A 25,345-nucleotide genomic window follows, 5' to 3' on the forward strand; every position below is an offset into this window, starting at 1 on the left:
TCAGATCACACGTAAAAAGCACTTTGGATTGCTATTATCTGTCTCACCGAGACAGATCTCAGACAGATCCTGAGACGCTCCTGCCTGACATATTTATTTTATTCACGGAAAACAATCAGACTAGTGATTTCTCTTGGCGTTCAGTTTATACATTCAAACAGCACAGCACTCTATTTAAACTACTTACATAGTAATCTATGTTATTTGTCCATCCATCCATTTTCACCCGCTTATCCGGAGTCGGGTTACGGGGGCAGTAGCATCGAGAGGCCCAGACTTCCCTCTCCCCAGCCACTTTGGCAAGCATCCTCCGGGGAAATCCCAAGGGGTTCCCCGGCCAGGTCCGGTAAGAAGTTCGCTCCGACAGCTTCTGGCGTTTTTAGAAAGTATCCCAGGGGCACGGTAAGGGTCGGAGATGTTTAGTCTAATGTCTGACTATATAAAACGATTTCTTCAGTTTTAAAGTGTGAAGTAAACTCCGACGAAGTAAAATCCAAGCCGATCCCGTTCAAGTTCATGATCCGTGTTTGTTTACCTTTTTTTCCTGCCAATATGGCATCTACTGAGTCACGTGGGGTCCGGAGCTCTATAGTTGTACTGATGCTACTACCCAGCCAGCACACATGGGTGGGCCTCATACGGAACCTACATGGGCAAGCCGTATGGGTTCCACCAGGGTTTGTCCACATTTTCCACAGTGGCCCCACAGGGGTTTACCCACAAACATATTAAACCCTCTGAAAACCCATGTAGAGCCCTTTAAAATCGATGTGGACAAAGATCTCTAATGGGCCAGTCCCATCTGTACCGGGTCGGCCCGGGCCGGGTAGCGTAGGTTGTTTACATATCTGGGTGGCCTGGTATTTTTCCAGGCCAACCAAGCTCATTCTCAGCCCTCTTCTCGAGGGGGTCTGCTTCGGGCCGACCAGGACCAACACACCCACTGCTGACAGCAAATTCACACCTTCCATTAGAGCAAGCCTCTGATTGGTGGGTAGAATCAGCCCACATGGGCTTAAGGCAAGGATGTGTGGAATCAACCGGGCCAGGCTGGGGCCGACTGGGGCTACCCGGCACAGATGGGAATGGCCCTTAAGCAAACCCTTGTGGGGCCACCATGGAAAATGCGGACAAAACCAGGTTGGGACCCATACAGCTTGCCCAGATAGGGCCCATATGTGTGCTGAATGGGTAAACTCGGTTTTCTCTGCCATGCAGTTAGTTTGACTCCAGATGGTCAGGACATCAGTCCACTGGACATTGTCCCCAAAACAGGCTGGGTCTTCTTTGTATTTAATAAAAACCAAATCTATTACATTTAATATTCCGTAACCGTGGGCTGCATCGTGTTTATTTTAGTGTGATACTTGACGAGCCCCGTTTCTTCTGCCACCTGCTGGACTCATGACCACACTGCTGGAGGAGAAAACACTACCTGAATGAAACCGTTACCAGGACCAAATCAGTAAAAATGGAAGGTTTTCCATTTAATGTGCTGAATTTAAAGCTAACAAATAAATAAAAATTCATTCCTTATCAGAAACTCCTCAGTTACACCTTAGTTACCTCCCCAAGGTTGTTGATCTCATCCCGTTACTTCATTAGTGCTGGATCTTCCAAACAGCTGATTTTCACTGGTAAATAAAACCCAACCAGCTTTGTTCAGAGGATTAGTTGTAGCAAATCTGGAACAGTTTTTCATTTGGTTTCCGAAAACAAAGCTCGACATCCTGCTGACTCCTTTAAGGTGCTCAGAAGCTCCCACTCCAACTGGAAAACATCTGGAGGAGATCCTGCAGGAGGCGGCTCCGGTGAGCCGGTCCAATGGAAACCAAGACCAGAAGAGTTAAGACACGAGGCGCCTTCAGAACCAGATGAATCTGGTCATTATGGGTCCAGGAAGCCTGCTCTGGTGTGGAAAAGTTTCAGCGCATCGCATGTATTCATGGAACAGCTGCAGCAGATGTTTGAGGCTAATGAAGCTAACCCTGATCACCCACTTTGTCCTCATTCTGGACAGACGAGAACGTTTCCCTCACACGCTTTTCATTCAAATTCAGACACCAGTGTTGGTTTTGGCCTTCACACACACCCGAGGTAAATAAATGAAATCCGGCATCTGGACTTTATCATAAAACAGGTTTAATTTAATATCTCTTTATTTTTTTTAAAATAATTAAACATTTGTATTTTTCCAACCCTTTTTTTCAGCTTTTAAATCATAGTATATCCGGGCCATTCTACAGCACACTTTAATTCTGCAAGGGGGGAGGGGGGGAGGTTCAGTGTCTCCCAACAGGACAACGGAGTCTGCTCCGTGCCTTCCTGCCACACTCCCTCCCCTACTAAAAAAAATATACATATCCAATGGACAAAAAACGTCATCAAAATATTGAAAATGAGATAAAAACCAAGAAAAAGAGGGAGTGAGACGGAAAAGCAAAACCAGACTGAAAGAGGGAAACACCATCATAAATAGGGAGTCCTGTTCCGTACTGGATGCTCCTCTCCACGGGGTCCCAGCAGAGGTGAGGCGGAGCCTAACCCACCAGAGCACTGCGTTCAGTAACAATGTTGTCATTGGTAATACTGGTCAACGCAGCGCCTGCCAGGGCCCAAGCTGGTGTGTGTGTGTTGGGGGGGGGGGTATTTAACTCTCAACATGGGATGTTTGGTTCCGGTGTGTGCCTGTTGTTCCTCATGTGTGATGTGGGTGCCGGCAGGCCTGTACCAACGGCGGTACCCAGTCATGACCCGTAGTGACCGGTCTTTATCCTAATCCTGTTGGAGGAAGCTGGAGTGTGTTTACATGCAGCATGGTCGGACTCTACACACCATTATCAAGCCTTCCTGGGCTAAAATGTGCAGAAACAATTAAAACTGAACTAATGAAATGCAGGACAGCTAAGCTACCGACTTCAAACAGCAAAGGGCTTCGCTTGTAACAATTATCTCACTAACATGGAATACGTCTTTTTAATCCTTGGTTGATTTAACAAGGTCGCTCTGATTGGATTATTTAGTCGTTTTGGCACTTTTTGGTTTGAATCTCCGTGCTGTTTATCAGCACCTCCTACTCCTACCACCAGGTGGCGCCAGGTCAACAACACCCCCCAACGATCCATCAGCAGATGGGATTTTTTATGAGATTTGATGAGTGAAACAGAAAAAAGGGTGTGATCGCCCACTAGAGAATTAAACCGCTCCGCTGCAGGTTTCTGGGTAAAAGGTGACGGGCTGTTTTTTCCAGCTGTGAAACAAAAACATGAAACGGCTGAAATCAAACTGGACTCCAGGAATGTAGGAAATGAAAAACTATTTTAGTCCCTTATCCTGAACATCGTGGTTACTAACTCACTACGCCCTTTGTAGACGTTTCAGGTTTAAAGCTAGAGGTGAGCGTTTTCTCGCATGTGCATGTAAACACACTCAGAGGGCAGATGCACGGCTGGAGGCGTCATTAAGAGGTGTTCCAACCGGTCCGGACGGCGGCGGCAGAACGGCAGAGAGGACAACCAGGAAAACAAAGTTACATGTGGGACAGCTGAAGAGGAGGCGAGAGAGGAGGTGTTCAAAACAATCCAGCTTCTTTTTTACGTTTTTTTTTCTCATGAGTTCAAATGTCCTACAGTCCAGAGAGGGTTGTCGGTTTGAATCCACGTCCCACACAAGTCATTTTCTCATCATTTTCTACGTTTTCTTCTTTTTATTATTATTATCATTATTGTTTTGTTTATCTATTTGCAATAATATCAGTTGAAGGGAAAAAGAAAATAATTATTTACAGTGCTGCTGGAGTAATGAAAACAGACGTATGAATCTACTGTAAAGTAAGTTGCACAAACACAGGAGAAAAAATAAGAAAACAAAACAATTAAGAAACCAGCGGCCTCTCTGCGTGGACCCAGTATCAGGAGCTCTGGGGCAGACATGGCTGATGGGGGTCGGGACGAAGAGCGGGAGTCAGACGTGGGGGAGCGCAGCGCGGTCTTCGTTAAGTTGGGATGATCCCGTCACTCCTAAGGCCCCTCTTCAGCTCCAGGTCCTCCAGCTTCTTCCACAGCTCCTCCCTCTCCTTCTCCTTCTTCTTCTCACTAAAACAACATGGAGGTCAGGGTCAGGGAGCTGTCCTAATGCGGAGCAGGGTGACTCAACCACCCCCTAACGGTCGTCAGAGGCTTCATCACTATTTAGGTCTGCTGCTCCTTTTATTTAGGACAAAATAAGAGATTTAATCAGACGTGAAACCGTCAGACGTATCGGATGTGGAGGAAGCAGGAGGAACCTTCTGTTAAAGGAAGAACACCCACAACTCTTTCTGAAGGAACACCTGTCCACAGCTGTTCCGGCCCACTCTAGATCAACTGCTTATCCAGTTTAAGGTTTTAACCTTTGTTTACAACACCTGAATGGTCAAGCCCCTGCTTATCTGTCAGAACTGCTTAAAGCCTGGTTTATGCTTCTCCGTCAGCTCCGCAAGGGACAGACACGCACGGATTGGCGGAAGAGTTTTGCTCTTTTACTTCTCCGTCTCCTGGAGAGTGTTGCAAAGCAATTCCTCGGCAGGACAACAGAGGGCGTAGCGCTGTTCTGTGGTATCCTGTCATGTATCGGTCCAAGATCGTGTGTTTATATTGTGTTTTTTGTGTATATAAGAGACTTTTAACACTTTTTTATTTGTCTCTCATTCTCCCACCTCCTCATGCGCTCCCCACCTCTAAACCCACGTTTCCTGTCATTTCCGTCCACAAATAAAACGGTTGCTGCACATCTTTTCACTCCTCCAGTCACGTGAGGATGAAACGTTCATATTTTTAGAGTTTTTTCGCGAGGTATTCTTCAAGCTTCTCCGTGTCTGCTGCTAGTTATCCTCGGCTCTCTTTGCAATGGCGGCGCTGTCAACAACAGCAGCGTCCTGACCAATCACAAGCTTGCGTAATCCGTTTCGTTCGACGGATGTTTAAAAAAGTGGGCTCGACTCCGTACGTACTTGCGTGTCTGCCGGAGCCCTACGCAAGGACGGATAATGGCGTTGCGTGTCTCCGCACTGACGCAGACGGAGAAGCATAAATCAGGCTTGAGCCCCATGTTCCACCCAGAACCCTGAGATCAGCAGATCACTTGCTTTTGTGCGTCCCAAAAATAAAGAATAAATCTCGTGGGGAGCGGGCCTTTGCGTTTGGAATGCTCTCCCCCTTAGTGTTGGACAGGCCCCGTCACAGGGTCGATTCAAGTCTGTACTGAAGGCCGACTTCTATCATTTAACTTTTGATCAATGACCGAGCTTTTATTGTTTTTATGTTTTTATTGTGACTTTGTTTTTTTTTTTACTCTAGTATGTTTCTTTTAAATTTTTAGGTTATCCCATTTATCTCCTATATGCTCTTTATCTTGTTTTTATCTTGGGGTTTTTCCTTTTTATTACTACTGTACAACACTTTGGTCCGCTGTCATGCTGTTTTTAAATGTGATTTATAAATAAACTTGGTATGGTATGATGTGACCCGATCGGATTTAAACTCTGGTCTCCCAGAACTTAAAAACTCCCCTCACACCCGGAGTTTCTTCTTCAAACTCGTATTAAATAACGAGTTTCCTGCACTCCGTATTTTGGTTGTAGGATGAAAACTTTGCATCAGTTGTCCCAGGGGGAAGTTCAGAACGTGTTTGCATTTTCGCTGCTGCGTGTCTGCAGTGTGAGAAAAAGAGGGGAGGGGCGATGCAACGCTTCGTTCGGCGTCTCTACGGGCTCCACAGCAGCAGCGACAGCCAGCTGGCTCGATCCGCTCTGAAAGGCGTTGATCAGAATTAGCAGATCACATTTTTAAACGGAGACCGGGCGCGTACTGCCTACATGCGTCACTCAATACAGCGTCCGTGCCGAATCTCGCCTAGGAACTTTTATCCGCTGCAATTAAATCACACAAATAAAAATTCATTGTTTAACTGAAAAAATAAACCGAAACAGTACGAAAGTGGACCAAACTGAATCGGTTCTACGCCCTTCGTGAACCATTACACCCCTAATAATAGTGCATCTAAACTTCTGAGACAACTGTGTCCTCAGCTTCCTGTCCATGTCCAGTGTGGTACACACCTAGATACCCAACAGCACTGTGACCACCTCTCAACCTGTAAATGGGCAGACTGACTGAAGACACCGGAGATGCTGAGTCTAATGCCCCCGCAGACACATTTTCTTGTGTTTCAACCATTTAGTCCTGGTTTATTTTGACCTTAGTGGGTTTTTCTTCCTTTAACAAAAAGATATCAACTATTTTTCCACGCCTGTAGGACTTTTTTGACGGACACACACACACACACACACACACCACCACCAGTAGTTTCTTACCGCTGACGGTCTGACTTGTAAGTGGCTGTGAGTTCATCAAATAAGGTACTGTTCATCTCCATGAAGGCCTTCAGGACGTTGTACACCAGCGCCACAATCGCCCTGAGACAGAGTTCACAGTTAATGTCCCCCAGAAAAGACACGAGGAAGGCTGTTGAGTCCCATCTAGTGTATCAGGGATATTCCACCACTAAATTAAAAGTTGTCTGTTGCCCTGTTCCACACAGTAAGATACCAGCCCAGCCTGATCCGGCAGTACTCTTTTAGCTTTGCCTTAGCATAAACAATCTAAAGCACTCTTTGATGTCAGCCTGGGGAAACTAACAAAAGCTAAACCTAAACGTTAGCCATGTTTCCACAAAAGGAAGTTCAGAAAACTTCTGGGAGTGGGCAAATTGACCTGGAGATAAGATGGCCGCTGTGCCTCCTTACAAATTCAGCTTTTTCATGACAGATGCCAGAATCTCACAACTGCTTTGGTAGTGAGTGATGTCACTGACCAGTGCCAAAAAGCATCCACATTAAAGTTTTATTCAAGTGCATCATAACTTTATCTCTTTTGAGAAATAACCAGTAAACCCTAATACTAGCCGGTAAACCCTAATACTAACAGGTAAACCCTAATACTATCCGGTAAACCCTAATACTAACACTAGCCGGTAAACCCTAATACTAACAGGTAAACCCTAATACTATCCGGTAAACCCTAATACTAACCCTAATACTAACACTAGCCGGTAAACCCTAATACTAACAGGTAAACCCTAATACTAACTGAAAACCCTAATACTAACACTAGCCGGTAAACCCTAATACTAACAGGTAAACCCTAATACTAGCCGGTAAACCCTAATACTAACCGAAAACCCTAATACTAACCGAAAACCCTAATACTAACACTAGCCGGTAAACCCTAATACTAACAGGTAAACCCTAATACTAGCCGGTAAACCCTAATACTAACCCTAATACTAACACTAGCCGGTAAACCCTAATACTAACCCTAATACTAACACTAGCCGGTAAACCCTAATACTAACAGGTAAACCCTAATACTAACCGAAAACCCTAATACTAACACTAGCCGGTAAACCCTAATACTAACAGGTAAACCCTAATACTAGCCGGTAAACCCTAATACTAACAGGTAAACCCTAATACTAGCCGGTAAACCCTAATACTAACCCTAATACTAACACTAGCCGGTAAACCCTAATACTAGCCGGTAAACCCTAATAATAACCCTAATATTAACACTAGCCGGTAAACCCTAATACTAACAGGTAAACCCTAATACTAACCGAAAACCCTAATACTAACACTAGCCGGTAAACCCTAATACTAACAGGTTAACCCTAATACTAACCGAAAACCCTAATACTAACACTAGCCGGTAAACCCTAATACTAACAGGTAAACCCTAATACTAACTGAAAACCCTAATACTAACACTAGCCGGTAAACCCTAATACTAACAGAAAACCCTAATACTAACACTAGCCGGTAAACCCTAATACTAGCCGGTAAACCCTAATACTAACCCTAATACTAACACTAGCCGGTAAACCCTAATACTAACAGGTAAACCCTAATACTAACCGAAAACCCTAAAACTAACACTAGCCGGTAAACCCTAATACTAACAGGTAAACCCTAATACTAGCCGGTAAACCCTAATACTAACCCTAATACGAACACTAGCCAGTAAACCCTAATACTAACAGGTAAACCCTAATACTAACCGAAAACCCTAATACTAACACTAGCCGGTAAACCCTAATACTAGCCGGTAAACCCTAATACTAACCCTAATACTAACACTAGCCGGTAAACCCTAATACTAACAGGTAAACCCTAATACTAGCCAGTAAACCCTAATACTAACCCTAATACTAACACTAGCCGGTAAACCCTAATACTAACAGGTAAACCCTAATACTAGCCGGTAAACCCTAATACTAACTCTAAAACTAACACTAGCCCAGGGGTGTCAAATTTACGGCCCGCGGGCCGGATTTAACCCGCTTGCGGGCCGGATGGGTTAGGTGATGGTTGTGTAAACTTTATTTTCATACTTTACAATGTAGAGTGAAAATAAACATATCTTTGTGAGCAAGTTTTCTCTGTAATGAGTATAAATAAAACAAAGCTGCGCTCAAGGCTCACACAAAAACTTGAATCACATCCTGAAGATGGCCGCCACTCAGGATGTGACTTCTGATGTTGATGTGCTGGTGAAAGCTAAAAGATGTAAAGTAAAATGAGTCAAATATACTTTAAGTGCTGCATGAAACTGATCTAGCCATGTGATCTGTAAGCTCTTTGAATCACTAAGGAATGTTTTTTGAATTTATTGATTTTTTTTTTTCCCCCCAAATTTTCAAGTACACTTCAGGTGTTGTACTTGTACTATTTTGGATACACTGTCCTCAGGCTCCAGCCTTGTTTTATATTGATTGTATTTAAACAAAGAAAACAATCTGAAGTTGTTTTTAATTTACCGGTCCGGCCCACTTGGGACTAGATTTCCCTCAATGTGGCCCCTGAGCTAAAATCAGTTTGACACCCCTGCACTAGCCGGTAAACCCTAATACTAACAGTTAAACCCTAATACTAGCCGGTAAACCCTAATACTAACCCTAACCAGTAAACCCTAATACTAACAGTTAAACCCTAATACTAGCCGGTAAACACTAACACTAGCCGGTAAACACCAATACTAACAGTTAAACCCTAATACTAGCCGGTAAACACTAATACTAACACTAACCGGTAAACCCTAATACTAACAGTTATACCCTAATACTAGCCGGTAAACACTAATACTAACAGTTAAACCCTAACACTAGCCGGTAAACCCTAATACTAACCGAAAACCCTAATACTAACACTAGCCGGTAAACCCTAATACTAACTGGTAAACCCTAATACTAACAGGTAAACCCTAATACTAGCCGGTAAACCCTAATACTAGCCGGTAAACCCTAATACTAACTCTAAAACTAACACTAGCCGGTAAACCCTAATACTAACTGGTAAACCCTAATACTAACAGGTAAACCCTAATACTAGCCGGTAAACCCTAATACTAGCCGGTAAACCCTAATACTAACTCTAAAACTAACACTAGCCGGTAAACCCTAATACTAACAGTTAAACCCTAATACTAGCCGGTAAACACTAATACTAACACTAACTGGTAAACCCTAATACTAACACTACCCGGTAAACACTAATACTAATACTAACCGGTAAACCCTAATACTAGCCGGTAAACCCTAATACTAATAGTTAAACCCCAATACTAGCCGGTAAACCCTAATACTAACACTACCCGGTAAACACTAATACTAATACTAACCAGTAAACCCTAATACTACCCGGTAAACACTAATACTAGCTGTAAGGTAGAAAATGAAGTTAGAGCAGTTCCTCACGGGTTCCAGTGCTCTTTGGAGATCCTGTAGAGGCTGGCGAACATGATGGGCAGGATGACGCTGGAGTTCTCCTCGATCAGACTCATGATGTACTCGTTGTTCCAGTAGTAGAGAGCTCGCTCTGCCACCTGCGAGGAGACGGACACGTCCTGAGACACGTCTCCACACAGCAGAACTCATGAACATGCTTCTACACCTCTCCTTTAGCTGATCCAGAGTCAGCTTGCCTGACAGAACAGGAGCACTCACCTGAAAATGTGGGCTGGAGACACATCTGGAGATCTGTTTGAAAAGTGGCTCCTGGATCTTGACGAACTGTGTGGGTTCGATGACGTCCAAGATTTCTTCCAGCTCACCTAGAAACATCACCTGGAGCACCGTGTGGCGGAGGGACATGTTACTACACACATGCACACACACACGTACAGAGATGTGACTCTGAAATGGTCTCACCTCTTTTTGACTGCAGGTCTTTGGCCAAAACTTCAGTAAGCCTCTGATGACCTGAGGATGAAGACAGAGACCATCATTTATAAGCAGATCAGACAGTTAGCAAAAGAATACATTTCTAGGTGAGACAAGACACCATGCCATCTGTTGGAAACTGCATACTGAGAAGTATTTAAAGCCCAGGTGTGTAAAAGTCCTGGAAACCTGAGCGCCACACAGTTCAGAGCAGGTATCGCCGCTACCGTAGCACACATGCATCCAAAGGTCAAGTGAAAACACCACACACCAGCTCTCAACCGTCTGCACGCTTTATTATAGTATTTAGTACTATTTAGGGCAGCAGGAGCTCAGGAGGTACAGCGGGTTGTCCGGTATTCGGAAAGTTGCAGGTTCAAACCTGTCTCCGACCAGAGAATGCTGTTGTTGTGTCCTTGGGTAAGACACTTAACGTGCCTTGCCTGCTGGTGGTGGTCGGAGGAACCGGTGGCGCCTGTGTTTGGCAAGCCTCGCCTCCAGTTTCTTGTTCTTTTTTGACAAAGTTTAGTAAAAAAAAAATATATTTTTTTTACCCGACATGTTTCAGCTAGTCATCATCAGAGATCACCGGTGGTGGTGGCGTCACTTCCTTTGATCCGCGGGCAGCAGAGGACGCCGGCTCCCTCCTTGCTGAGGACACTGTCCCGTGCATGATCCAACGTGAATACTCCATCGTCTCTGTTCACGGTTTTGTGCCACGTCTCCCTTATTTCTCTGCTGCACGTGGACAAAAGGAAGTGACGCCACCAACACCGGCGATCTCTGATGATGGCTAGAGGCATTAGCCGAAACATATCAGGAAAAAACATATTTTTTACTAAACTGTATAAAAAGAACAAGAAAATTGATAACGAAGACAAACACAGAATGAATAGAGGCCTCTCCTCTGTCAGTGAACCCCAGAGCAGCTGTAGCTACATCGCAGCTCATCACCACCAGTCTGTGAACGTGTGGATGAATGGGTGAATGACTGACTGTGTTGTGACGCGCCTTGGGGGGGTTGTAGAACCCTAAGAAGGCTCTATACAAATACAGGCCTTTTACCGTTTCTGCTGCTTCCTACAGTCACATGGTTTAGTGAGGCCTCTGTCCACGTGAGGATATGTAGAACGAGACTGATCTGCCACTTTCAGATGCTGCTCCAGCGCCGCCGCTACGTCACTCGTCTCCGTCCCCCACAGCCGTGCGTGCTTCGTCACAGTTACGAATGACTTCCAGACATCACATGTGGTTAGAGCAGGGCAAGCAACCCAGGGAGAAGGAGCAGAGGTTCCCCAAACCAGCAAGACTGTCGCGAAGAGGACCGGCACCACCCCGCACAACGTTTAGAGGAAGAAGGACTTTCACGTCATAGCGCAAAAGCAAAATGCGGCATGTCCCTAACCAGCTACGGTCTTTCAAGATGGAGCATGACTCCGCAAAGTCAACCACGGGTTATGTATATAAAAATGTAGCATTTCCATCAAATAGAAGTTTTTAGAATAGACTTTGGTGAGAAAAAAAATGAAAAAGGACAAGTTTGTGAGCATGGTACACAGAATTTGATAGTAAACAAGTAAAAATAGCACACACTGCCTTTAAAGTACAAGCATCTGAACATGTGTGGATAACTGAGTGTGGTGAGGAGCTCCGCTTTGATACAACACTGCACAGATAATGCCAGGAGAAATAAATGTGTAATATTCAGCACAAAATAGGGCTGGGCGATACGGCCTAAAAATCTGATATGTTTTTTTATTTGATTTACGATTTTTACCGATTTTCTCTCCCTCTCAATTATTAAGAATAGCAATAAGTACAAATGGAAGGCGCCTTAAAGCCAATTCTGTTCTGTACGTAATCACAAGCAAGACAAATGTAAGCCTCATCGCCAAGATGGATAATGAATAAATGTGAATAAAAGCTCCACGTCCGTCGAAGCAAACCCAAACCTGATCCTACCAACGGATGATGTCATTCCTTTCTTAGGATCAAACTTCCCGCTCTCACCGGTAGTCATGGAGTCACTTGCTGTTGCCGTTTGGTGTGCGTGCTGGGACGTTGTCGCGGTTATGTGCAACTAATGCTACGGGAGCTCCAGGGGGCCAAAAAGGCGCTGTTACATAAACATTCAATATACTTTTTTTTTATCGCCCGCAACAAAAAATTGAACTAATTAATGAAATTGATTTATTGCCCAGGCCTAGCACAAAACAACAAACAGTGCAGCGATACTTACTGGTTCCGTTAATGTCGGGTCTTTCTCTAAGAACTGTACAATGCAATACGCCAACTGCAACAACAGAAACAACAGGGTCACAAAGGTGCTACAGCATCTGAGATGAGGGATTTTTCTGTTTGTTTGGAATGAAAACACTGAAGACCTTCCCCTAACCCAGTCTTATCAGAGCTAATCCTAAACATCCACCTCTGTGGTTTAAACTCTACAAAAATAACGCAAACACATTTAAAACTCACGCTTAAGCTCCTTTTGAAAAGCATATTTAGGAGCTTATAACTACTAATGCGGGTGTCAAGTATCCGTAGCAGGTTGGTTATAGTAGAAAGAAACTGAATTACCTGTGCATGGAAAAGGGACAGGCTCCTGACGGTATGGAGGGGGATCAACACTTTGACCAGAAACTGTTTATGTTCTGCTTTCAGCGGCAGAGCAAAACCATTGATTATACTGGGAGAGAGAAACAGAGCAGACATCAGTTACACTGTGTTCCAGTGTGTGTGTGTGTGTGTGTGTGTGTGTGTGTGTGTGTGTGTGTGTGTGTGTGGAGAACCATAACTAAGTACATTATCTAAACAAAGACTGATGAAATCAATTCAAATTATTTATTTTGCGCCAAATCACGAAGAGTCGTCTCAATAAACTTCACACAGTAAACATTCCTGTTGAGTTCAGTCCATCAAGCCAATTAGCTAAAAGTTTCATACTTAAGGAACCCAGCAAATTGCACCGAGTCACTGACTAGTGTCAGAGTCTTTACAGCAATCCTCATACTAAGCAAGCATGCAGCGACAGTGGAGAGGAAAACTCCCTTTTAACAGGAAGAAACCTCCAGAGGATCCTGGCTCAGTATAAGCAGCCATCCTCCACAACTCACTGGGGATGGAGAAGACAGAGCAGACACACACACACACACACACACACACACACGCACGCGCGTGCGCACACACACACACGCACAAACACACCTCCATATTGAAAGACTCAAAATGATCAAACCATCTTCCCTTTGGGATAATTTATTACATTCGTACGTAAAACTGGGTCCTGTTTTATAAAATATAACTGTCCATAAGCCACACTGCCATGCTTAGAGTGCAGCAGATCAGATGAAACACCTAAAACCAGCCGAGAGCACGGTGTTGGAGTGATGATGATTTGGGCCTGTGGTGCAGTCACTAGGGTTGGGCATCATTTGATTTCGAACAATTCCGATTCTTTCCAGACATGACCTGTTTACATGAGCCAGCTAACCACAGGTCCTACTGATAAAATAATCTTAACTTCAACATGAATTTCAATTCTATGAACAACAACATCACCTTCATTTAGACACAAACATGTTTTGGAGGAAAAAAGAAAAAGACTTGCAGCACAACCAGTGTGTTTGTTTCTGACCACAACCAAAGTCTGGAAGAAGCCTCTGGGATGAGAGGCTAAATGTCTCCAACATATCCAGAAACGTGCAGCTGTTTTCAGCTAAAACTCTCAGGATGATCATGTCCAGGATGACTGAGAACTACACCTCCATGCTGCTGCAGCGTTCAGTCACAACAGGAACTTAAACTTAAATGTAGCTGCTGTCAGTAACAATCTAACAGATTTAAGCATTAAAACTCAACAGAAATAGTTCATAAATGAAATTAAAACGTTTATTATTATTATTATTTATTATTATTTATTGTGCCAGAAGCTGGTGTGGTCCACCACAGAGAAGCTGCTCTAGCATGATGACTTTAATTATTCTACTGGTTATTGTTCAGCCTTCTGACGCTCTCGCGCGCTCGCTCGCTCGCTCGCGCACGCACGCACACGCACACGCACACGCACACACACCCCTGCTGACGCTCCGTGTGTGTTTTTATTTCTGCAGTGAGACAAACTCACCTCACACATCCAGAGTTTGTTCTTTAAAGCTTCTATTAAATCCACCGTGTTGACGTATTTAACACGTTTCCTCTACGCTGCAGGAGTTAAAGTTTACGTTACGGAGTAAAAGTTCGGCAGACGCGTTTGTTTATATCTGGGTGGGGGGCGGGGCCTCGTGCTGCTCACAGACAGCTGGTGTGATCGTCTCTGAAAAGCGTTGATCACAATTTGCAGATCACGTTTATTTTTCACGAAGATCGGCCACGGATTCCTCTTCCGTCGGCATTCTAGGAATCAAACAAAAAAACTTTGAACGATTCGGGGAAAAAGTAACAGTTGGAACTGGTTCCAATCGATGCTCGATGCCCAACCCTAGCCGTCACTAACAAGGAACTCTTCTGAGTCCCTAAGTATTGGCAGCTTCACAAAGCAGAGTGGACTAAAAGAAGGTGAGAGCAATCAGGTCCGACAGAGAACGCTGCTAAAGCAGCTTCTACGAGCTTCTGCAGCACGTCCGTCTTTAGGGTCCAGGAGTCCATCTCCTACATGTCTAGATGTATGTTACACTTCTCCTTCTCAGATAAAAGCTCCCAGCTAGCATAGAACCAATTAAAGAAGATAAGCTAGAACCTTATCAGCCAAATAAACCAGACTGAGGCGGTTCTGGCTCAGGTTGTTTTTATGTCATCAATACAAAGTTGTACTTTTCATAGAAAACCAAACTTTTATTGATCTTTTCCTCTGGTAAATTCACCTGCAAGTCTAAGTTTCTACACAGCAGGAAAACTGCAGGATTTCTTAATGGTTCATTTCTCTCTCCTGGTTTGCTTTTCCATAAATGTGGAACAGTCTCCACCGTCAACCCACAGAAAAGCCTAAACATGAGAGCAGCGTTGAGCTCTAAATCTCACACAAGGCCGGCCGTCTGGGTCCACATACCTCCCCAGGATCTCCAGCAACTCAGCCACCCCGTTGAAGTGCTCCGTCTCATAAACAAAACTGGGAACGGGGAGAAGAACGGAGAAGGGACAGGAGAAAGGTCACGTTGGCTTCACAGACACACACAAAAGAAACTCGACCATAAGCGAATGTCGTTTTTACTTACCGTAGAAAAATATTATTGATCTGTTTTCGTATAAAAGCCCTCAGCCCCAGAAATTTGCCATAGATTCTATGCAAGACGGTCTTCAGATAGTCTCTCTCTCGAGGATCCTCGCTGTCAAACAACTCCAAAAGCTAAACAGGCAGGAGAGTGAATCAGGAGTTGGCAGAAGGAATAAACAACAGAAAGCCCGAGGAGGACAGGAAGTAACGACTTCAGCAGCTCACCTGTAGGACAAACTTCTGGTCTATGTACTTTTTGGCAATGCTGGGCTGGAATTCCTGACTCTCCAGGAAACGAATGAAGAACTCGTATACCAACTGGAGAAAGGAAACGTAATCAGCTGAAATGTTTCATTCATGTAGCGTTTTCAGTCCAAAGGTTGTGTAAACACGGTTTTACAAACTACTGATCTAAACAACCAGATAATTGTTTACTGAACTGAACATCTAATCTTAATTACAAACAAACATCTCATCGGAATCGTACAAGTTAGAGGAGTCATCTGGAGGAATTGTGGGTAAGTTTACTCTGACTGGTTCTGCTGTGGTCATCATCATTTTCAACATCCAAACACAGCATGTTTACTTCCAGATCTATTTACGGTGCTAATAAAAAGTCTGAGTCCGAGGATGGAGAGATGCTGGGGGGGTGAGTCGACATCAGCACGATACTCTTCCCGTTTCTAAATGGAACAGGACTGATTTTACCTGTAGGTGTGGCCAGGAAGCCTCGAGTGTGGGCTCGTCCTCCTCAGGGTCAAACTCATTACTGTCACTGGGTGGGAGGGTCCGAAAAATGTTGTGAGACACCTGGAACAAATTAAGAGGAAGCGCATAACTAAATTCAATTCTATTCAATTCAAGTTTATTTATATAGCGCCAAATCACGACAAGAGTCGTCTCAAGGCACTTCACATAAGAAACATTCCAATTCAGGTCAGTTCATTAAGCCAATCAGAAATAATGTTTCCTATATAAGGAACCCAGCAAATTGCAACAAGTCACTGACTAGTGTCAGTGACTATACAGCAATCCTCATAATAAGCAAGCATATAGCGACAGTGGAGAGGAAAACTCCCTTTTAACAGGAAGAAACCTCCAGAGAACCCTGGCTCAGTATAAGCAGCCATCCTCCACGACTCACTGGGGATCAAGAAGACAGAGCACGCACGCACGCACGCACGCACGCACGCACGCACGCACGCACGCACACACACACACACACACACACACACACACACACACACACACACACACACACACACACACACACACGCACGCACGCACACACACACACACACACCAAGCAATGTGTCTATGGTTACATTCTGATGTCTTAGTAAATATTCTATTTGGTGAGAGATAAACTTTATTGTATTTATCCTAGTGGATCTATAATTAAACGGGTAAACTAGTAGTAGCACATCCAACGTCAAGGAAAGCAAAAAGTTATTATCAGTAGAGGGAGAAAGTTTAAGTGGTTAGCAGCAGTGTGCTAGACGATGGCCCCCTCCATGAGGCCACCACAGCTCAGCAGAACATCATTGTAGCTTCTTCTGGGGAGAAAACATGTATTTAAATACATGTTAGTTTAAAAACGACGGTGGGTTTTCCATCAAGAACAACACAGAACTGTGTGCATGTGTGTGTGTGTGTGTGTGTGTGTGTGTGTGTGTGTGTGTGTGTGTGTGTGTGTGTGTGTGTGTGTGTGTGTGTGTGTGTGTGTGTTATTCATAAATAATGAATAACAAATGAAGTATCACAGCTTCTGACCATTGCAGCACAAAGACCTGCGTTTGACTACTCAGATGCAACATCTGCTAATAAACTGTCAAATTCAGTCTTGAACATCTTTCATTCCTCCTTTCAGAATCACTAAGGTTGTCTAGATTTGGGGGCAGAAATGTGGTGGACGGTCTGATGGCGGAGCACACGTTGGTTCTGCTCACCATTTTGACAACCTCAGGGTAGGCCTGCTCTGTCAGGTAGCCCCGGCTGACAGTCACATAGTCCACCAGCTCGTTGAGCGTGGAGCGCTTATATTCCTTCATCTTGAGGTCCGACAGCGTGTCCATGAAGTCAAAGACAGTACAGCACTGCTGCAGCTTCTTCAGGAACAGCTCCGGCTGCTCCGGCGCCGGCACGTCTGCACAAACACACCGGACACAGGTGAGGACAATGATAACGAACACACGCTGAGAAAATTCTAACCATAAAAACATGTCCGACAGTATCAGCGTAACAAAACAAGACTTTAAATACCATTTATCTGCTCCTGCTGAAACAAAAATGCCAATAATATTACTACCACTGCTTACATTTGACATATGAATGAAATAAAGGCCTAAATGAATATTTGGTCATGGAAACATGCTCCAGTCCCTACGGAGCTCAGAGAAAAAAACAAAATGAAGAATATAAATTAGTGAGGGGCGTAAACAGAGTAAGGTTGAAAAGGTAAATTTAAAGTCGCTGCAGGCTGAAATCTTCTTGCACAAAATAGTCACTCAGTCACAAACCATGTTGCACCAGGGAGGCGTACACTGGAGGAGGGTAGGTGGTGTTTAGTAACAGCTACTAGGTAGAAACTGTTCGAGTCTTATAGTCCTAGCTTAACATGCTCCTGAATCTCTTGCCAGATGGCAACAGCTGGAATGTGGTGTGGGGATGTGGCTAGCTTTCCAGAGGCCGCAAGAGCTATGCAGACCACCTAAGGAAGATAAGGGTGTAATAGGGCTGGGCAATAAATCGTAAATTTATTGTTATCAAAATTTCTGACTCTTATCGGGATAAAATTTCCCATGTCACTAAATTTCCATCCATCCATCCATTTTCATCCGCTTATCCGGAGTCGGGTCGCGGGGGCAGTAGCCTAAGGCGAGAGGCCAAAACTTCACTCTCCCCAGCCACTTGGGCCAGCTCCTCTGGGGGAATCCCAAGGCGTTCCCTGGCCAGGTGAGAGACATAGTCCCTCCACCGTGTCCTGGGTCTACCTTTAGGTCTCCTCCCGGCTGGACGTGCCCAGAAAACCTCACCAGGGAGGCGTCCAGGAGGCATCCTGACCAGATGCCCGAGCCACCTAAACTGGCTCCTCTCGATGTGGAGGAGCAGCGGGTCTCCTGAATGACTGAGCTTCTCACCCTATCTCTAAGGGAGAGCCCAGCCATCCTGCGGAGAAAACTCATTTCGGCCGCTTGTATCTGTGATCTCTTTCTTTCAGTCACTACCCAAAGCTCATGACCATAGGTGAGGGTAGGAACGTAGATCGACCGGTAAATCGAGAGCTTCGCCTTCTGACTCAGCTCTCTCTTCACCACGACAGACCGGTACAACACCCGCATCACTGCAGATGCAGCACCAATCCGCCTATCGATCTCACGCTCCATCTTTCCCTCACTCATGAACAAGACCCCGAGATACTTAAACTCCTCCACTTGGGGCAGGACCTCATCCCTGACCTGGAGAAGGCATTCTACCCTTTCCCGAATCAAGACCATGGTCTCAGATTTAGAGGAGCTGATTCTCATCACAGCTGCTTCACACTCGGCTGTGAACCACTCCAGCGAAAGCTGAAGATCACGTTCTGATGAAGCCAACAGGACCACATCATCTGCAAAAAGCAGAGATCCGATCCTCAGGCCACTAAAACAGATGCCCTCCACACCTTGGCTGCGCCTAGAAATCCTATCCATAAAGGTTATGAACAGAATCGATGAGAAAGGGCAGCCTTGGCAAAGTTCAACTCTCACTGGGAACGAGCCCGACTTACTGCCGGCAATGCGGACCAAGCTCCGACACCGGTCATACAGGGACCTAACAGCCCGTATCAGAGGGCCTGGTACCCCATACTCCCGGAGTAGCCCCCACAGGGCCCCCCGAGGGATGCGGTCAAACGCCTTCTCCAAATCCACAAAACACATGTAGACTGGTTGGGCAAATTCCCACGCACCCTCCAGGATCCCCCTAAGGGTATAGAGCTGGTCCAGTGTTCCACGGCCAGGACGAAAACCACATTGCTCCTCCTGAATCTGAGGTTCAGGTCAATAAATTTGATAATAACAATTGAAAAGATGTGTGTAGGTTGGCAACGTTCATGTCTTTTTAAGAAGCTGTACCATCTTAAGTCATGTGAAAATATGACTCAACGTAATACACGTAACAGCCGCATCTAATGGACAACTTTAGTTTCTGCACATACCTGTAGTTATCGTCCATTTATCGTTATCAAAGTGAAATCCTCAACATATCGTGATATTGGTTTTAGGCCGTATCGCCCAGCCCTGTCATATCTGGTGTAAACACTCTTGAGGGTTTTACAGTAGGGAACACTTACTACACTTACCACAGTAATATGTCTCCGGCTTTAAAGGAAGTGTGGTTATTGGCTGTCTTGCTGTTAGGTTCTGACAGACGCACTGATGGAAGTAAAACGCCTCGATTGACTCATTCACTTCGCACAGACTTTTCATTGTAACATTGAGTTGTTGGTAATAGATAAACTAGCTTGAGATATTTTCAGAGCCAACTATTTGCTTCTAGTTTACAGTAGGGATGCACCGATGGATCGGCATTTGATCGTAATCGGCCGATAGCGCCCCTATCGGTTTTGATCGGAATTTTCAAAATAGATCAAAGCAAACCGATCAGGTAGGGTTGTCACGGTAACCAGTGTAGCGGTAAACCCCGGTAAAAAAAAAAAAGTTGACAATAATAATAACCGTCTTGTTTTTTCAAAAACTATATTATCTTGGTGGGTTTACCGTGGCTGCGGTGTAGGCGCGGTGACCCTTACCAGCCACCGTATCATCGGCTGAAGTTGCCGGCGGCACGTGCACGCTTTGTTGTTTACAACCAAAACTTTCTTGAAGCTAAAGCTGAAATAATGGTCAAAGGAGGAGACGGCAGCGCTCAGGAGGACATTTTTTATCCCTCAAAGAAGACAAAGTCGGAAGTACGGGCATATTTTAGATATTTGAAGAATGCCGAGGGACAGTTTATAGAAGACGGACGGACGGCTATCCTGTTTGCAGCGCGAGCAGAAAAAGTGTCTGTGAAAGGCAGCAGCGCTTCAAATCTCATGACACATCTGCGTGACCATCACCCACAACTCTACAGTCAACGCAAGGCAAGCTAACGTTAGCGTTTTAGCTAAAATGCGTGATCCGAGGATTTGGGTTGAGGGAGAATGCAACAAGTGGCTATATAAAGCAGCCGCAGCGCCGCTACCTGCATATAAACCGTGTTGCGGACACCCCCATGTTGAAATGACGCTATGCATTACGGGGCTCCCAGGGGCAGATAAGAGTTGGTCTCTCTCCGAGAATAATTATGAATTTAACAATGATTACTGCCTGATGACATTTTCCCACATCTGAAAAGCTCACTGGAAGAACACAAACCGAGGACAACATTTTCCTGATATAGGGTTTATTACTCAAGTAAGGGTAAAAAAGTATCTGATTAGAAGGCTACTTGAGTACTGAGTATTATCTGATCTAATACTTTTAAATGATGACATCAAACAGACACAAAATAAGAAGTTATGGGCAAATATTGGTATTTTAGACTAAAGGGGAAAAATGTAAACAAATAAACAACATAATTACAAAATAACACATTTTAGGCTAAATTTAGACACAAACCGAGGACAATATTTCCTGACATACAGGGTTTATTTAATTGTGTGAAAATGTAGCACGTTTAAAAAAAATACCGCGATAATACCGAAAACCGTGGTAATTTTGGTCACAATAACCGTGAGGTTAAATTTTCACACCGTAACAACCCTAATACAGACCATTTTAGATTAGGTTACATTTCCTTTATTCCCAGATTATGTAGTTTGTAGCACTCATTATAATGTTGTAGAAAATTTCTGGCCAATCCACGTGATCGGTATCGGTGATCAGCATTCTTTGATATCGGTATCGGTGATCGGCAGCAAAAAACCTGATCGGTGCATCCCTAGTTTACAGCTGGCATTGTTAGCTTAAAGTTAGCCTCTAGCCTGCTTCACCCGATATTAGAGTAAAACAAAATGATGCTGTGGCTTCTTAGGGGTACAAGAAATAACTTCTAGGTTGATCCTGTTTACTGGTTTTGGCTCTTAAAGCTCTGGTGCTTTTTGCCCACCAGTGTCACATTTCAAATCCCACTGCTGCAGCGTAAGCTCAGAACAGACTCTGCAAACTTGGCAATTCACAGATTGTAAACAGCAACCATCACTCTTTTGTTTTTGCTTTTTTAAGGAGAAAAAATGGCAAACCCCCCAGTTGACTGAGAATGAAAACTGTAGCCTATAGCCATTCTTCCAAAATGAAGATATTAGACTGTTTATATTATTTTACATAAATCTTACATATTGGTCCTTTAAGCCTACATGCCAACCCTTGCAGGTTTAAGCCTGATTTATACTTCTCTGTCAGCTTCAAATGGGAGAGACGCATGAACAGAGGTTTCACAAGAACCTAAATGCAGACCTTCTGACATCTATCTGGGCAGACCTCAACATCCTGTTTTAAATTAACTTGCAGCAACACCCATCATTCACACTTCCTACCATTGTAAAGTTGCAGCTAAAACTTAGTCCAAGCAACCGTTTCAGGTGACATTTTTTAAAATATCCATGGATTGTGGTAGGAGACAAAACTCTTATTGATATTTGCTCAAACACGTACTAGCTCAGTGGTTCTAAATCCTGGTCCTGGAAAGCCGGTGTCGAGCATATTTTAGTTGTCTCTCTGCTCCAACACTCAGTGGGGGGTGGGGTGGGGGTGCTAAATACTAAATACATATAATGCAAAATTTTGTGAACATCAATTTATGTGCATGTATTTGTTATAAATGCCACTGTATAATTCTTGCTGTCAGTATTTGCCAGATATTGGTATTTGAGTCTGTACTGGTTAGACTTAAATGAGTTAAACCAAGGTCTATAGCCCTTGGGTCATAAACTATGAGCTATAAGTATATTGGTCTTTTTATACTAGTGTGGCAGTGTGAACATCCTGTCACAGTGTCCCGATTGATCATGCGCCCTGGCTACTTAGCCAAGGGGATGTCCCTTTGGCTGACTGGCAAGCGTGCGTGACTCTCACCAGGGAGTCTAGGGATCGAATCCCGCCCGGGCCATCGTTTCTCCACCTTGCCACACTAGGAATCAGGAGTAATTTTTGTAATCATCTTGTTTCTTATTTATTTTTGTCCTGATTGTGCCCTGAGCAATTTTATGACTGTTTAAAAACAAATCAAATCAGCATTAATTGAAAAAATCTTCTTAAATAATCGAGATCTCAATTTCAGGAAGTCAGGAAGTCAGGAAGTCAGGAAGGAAGGAAGGAAGGAAGGAAGGAAGGAAAGAAAGAAATGGATGGATGGATGCAGGGTATCTGCAGCTTCAAGGGAACCAAATTAAAGACTTTTTAAGACCTTTTTTAAGGCCACTTTGACCACATTTAAGCTATTTTTTCTAATTAAATTTAGGCTATAATTTCCAGCTATTGCCTGATTAGCCATCCAGTTACCATTAAACTTGCACTTCCCCATGGTGCAAGCTCCCACTAGCTAATGTGCTCATCTAAAAATAGCCCCCCTTTCACAACCAACTGAATGCGTATGGTCCCACTTATGCTAATATCATTCACAAAAAATGCTCAACACCAACTAGAAATTCACGAAAATTTTATAGAAATAAAAGAATCTTGTTTTTGGGGTCTTTGGTAATTTAAGACCTTTGGAAACTGTATTTAAGGATTATTTGTCATTTTTAAGGATTTTTAAGGCCTTAAATTCAGAAAAGCAAATTTAAGACTTTTTAAGGACCCGCGGATACCGGACGGACGGACGGACGGATGGAACAAAACACATTACACACTGCTGCCAACTAGCAGTCGGCATTTGAATTGCACCAAAAGAAAAGAAAATACACAAAAAGAATTAGATACGCAGCTTTTGAATATTGATATAATATTGCTGGAAAAAATTTCACAATATATTGCCATATCAATATTTTCTTACATCTCTAGTGATGACATCAGTTAGGAAAATTTCACATTTTGCTCACTCCCCTTCTCTCCTCATGATGCTCCAAACAACAGCTGTGTAGCACTTATTCCACAATAATTTAAATCTGCTCTTGGCACTTATGAAAATAAGGCTTCCTTAAGGATTGGCCGGACATAAAATTGGGATTCAGCTCATTCCTGCCCTTTGAGTTACAGACTATGCAAATATTAACCTTGAAATTCAGATAAATATTCTGTATAGTTATAGCCCTAAAAGATTACCTGAAAACTAAGAGTTGATTAGTTTAAATGAAAGAAAAATTGATGAATCAACTAGATGAGTAATACATCTCTGCTACAATGTCGACCCAAATGTTGAAAATAATCAAATTTATTGAGTAGGTTAAACTGATAAATTTAAAAAAGTTTTTTGAACTCAAATGTGTTGAGTTAGTTCAACCTTTTCCTTTTTTCCATAGAACCTTTTCCATAGATCTCTTTAATTAATCTGAAAAAATATATATTTCTTTGAGCATAACTTAAATCAATAAAGAACAACTTAAATTGAATGAGTAATATCAACAAAACCATTTGTTTATTATTTCATGCTTCTATATTATTCTATTAATTAAACAGACTTATATATTTCCTAAAATATTTATTGATCTATAGGAAAAAACAATCACAAATAAGCGGTTTTGGTGGATTTCAGGAACAACAAAGAACTGGTGGGCGAGGTGCATTGTGAGTAGTCATGTTTTTAGTTATTTTCTTCTATGTTGGGGTGTTTATGCATATTTATCATGGGGGATTGTTGTTCTTAGTTATTACTTCATTCAGTGTTGCAAATGTGGTGTTACTTTTGTATCGGGTTGGTACCATAAGTGAGGAGGTTGGTCAAAAGAATGACCACAGTGTGCCGTTCCACTTTAATTAAAACTGTGGTGGTTCACACCAGATGCTCTTGACTTGGCTTTGGGTGTTCCACTCTCGCTGACTGTCAGCATATATTGGTGTGTGCTGTTAACAAATTATCTGGGTCAGTGTAGTATGTAATCAGTTACACCGAAAATTTTGAGTTATATCAACTTATCAAGTTTGATTTTAAACATTAACATTTTGAATATATTTTCCTAATAATATGAGTTAAGAAATGTTGAAAATCTTGAGTGAATGACTCGACAATTATATGTTGAGGAATATAAATATTTCTAAAATAACATTGAAATAATTTAAGGCAACTGCTAATGTAATTTTTATTTTATGTAAACTTAAAATATTTAAAAACATCACTTAAATATTTTTGTGTAATCTGTTACAAAATAGTTTTTGAGTTCTGTGAAATTATTAAGGTTTACAGTGTAGACATTTGATATTATTACACCAAGAACTGACTCAGTTGAGTCACCTATTATGTTTTGGGCAGGATGGATGGCCTGAAACCCAAACATAGATGAGCTCACTTCTGCATCGGCATTTAACACAACGATACAAGGTTATGGGCTCGACACACGGGAGGTGACATCGCCTCTCCATTCATTGTCAATGAGACATGCGCAACAAAGCGATAATCGCGGGTCTCCCTCCTATCAAGCAAAACGCGAAAAACGTGCATGTGAAATTATGCGCTCGTGCACGTGTCGTGCACAGGCGACCCAGCGACGCAATCCCAGAAAGTTGAAATTTTTTCAACTTTTCATCGCTGTCGCTCGGACGAGGACCAATCAACGGAGGTTTCATTCACAGACCAATGAGTGGACAGGATGCTCCGTACATCTCCGAGCAAACATGAAGGAGAAGTTGATTATTATTATGTTTTATTAAGTAAAATCAGAAGTAAGATTTCACATAACTCTAGCAGCACCTTGTGAAACAT

The 25,345-nt window shown here is 43.4% G+C and overlaps 1 protein-coding gene across 2 annotated transcripts in view; it reads right to left on the reverse strand.

Annotated features, from left to right (window-relative positions):
- Nucleotides 1-3,686: 3,686 nt before the first annotated feature.
- The window catches only part of ppp2r5eb (protein phosphatase 2, regulatory subunit B', epsilon isoform b), a 63,631-nt gene continuing 41,972 nt past the window's right edge, over nucleotides 3,687-25,345 (reverse strand). For both annotated transcript variants that reach the window (XM_015969039.3, XM_015969044.3), the window contains 12 exons: nucleotides 17,416-17,612; nucleotides 16,175-16,276; nucleotides 15,692-15,784; nucleotides 15,468-15,598; nucleotides 15,302-15,361; nucleotides 12,835-12,943; nucleotides 12,494-12,547; nucleotides 10,243-10,293; nucleotides 10,039-10,158; nucleotides 9,790-9,917; nucleotides 6,353-6,454; nucleotides 3,687-4,094 (listed from right to left, as the gene is read on the reverse strand). In XM_015969039.3, coding sequence (XP_015824525.1) covers nucleotides 3,995-4,094; nucleotides 6,353-6,454; nucleotides 9,790-9,917; nucleotides 10,039-10,158; nucleotides 10,243-10,293; nucleotides 12,494-12,547; nucleotides 12,835-12,943; nucleotides 15,302-15,361; nucleotides 15,468-15,598; nucleotides 15,692-15,784; nucleotides 16,175-16,276; nucleotides 17,416-17,612 — 1,247 coding nt within the window. In that variant the 3' untranslated portion in view covers nucleotides 3,687-3,994. The remainder of the gene's footprint in view (nucleotides 4,095-6,352; nucleotides 6,455-9,789; nucleotides 9,918-10,038; nucleotides 10,159-10,242; nucleotides 10,294-12,493; nucleotides 12,548-12,834; nucleotides 12,944-15,301; nucleotides 15,362-15,467; nucleotides 15,599-15,691; nucleotides 15,785-16,174; nucleotides 16,277-17,415; nucleotides 17,613-25,345) is intronic.

This window comes from Nothobranchius furzeri, chromosome 18 (genome assembly GCF_043380555.1).
Source record: "Nothobranchius furzeri strain GRZ-AD chromosome 18, NfurGRZ-RIMD1, whole genome shotgun sequence".
NCBI classification, from domain to species: Eukaryota; Metazoa; Chordata; class Actinopteri; order Cyprinodontiformes; family Nothobranchiidae; genus Nothobranchius; species Nothobranchius furzeri.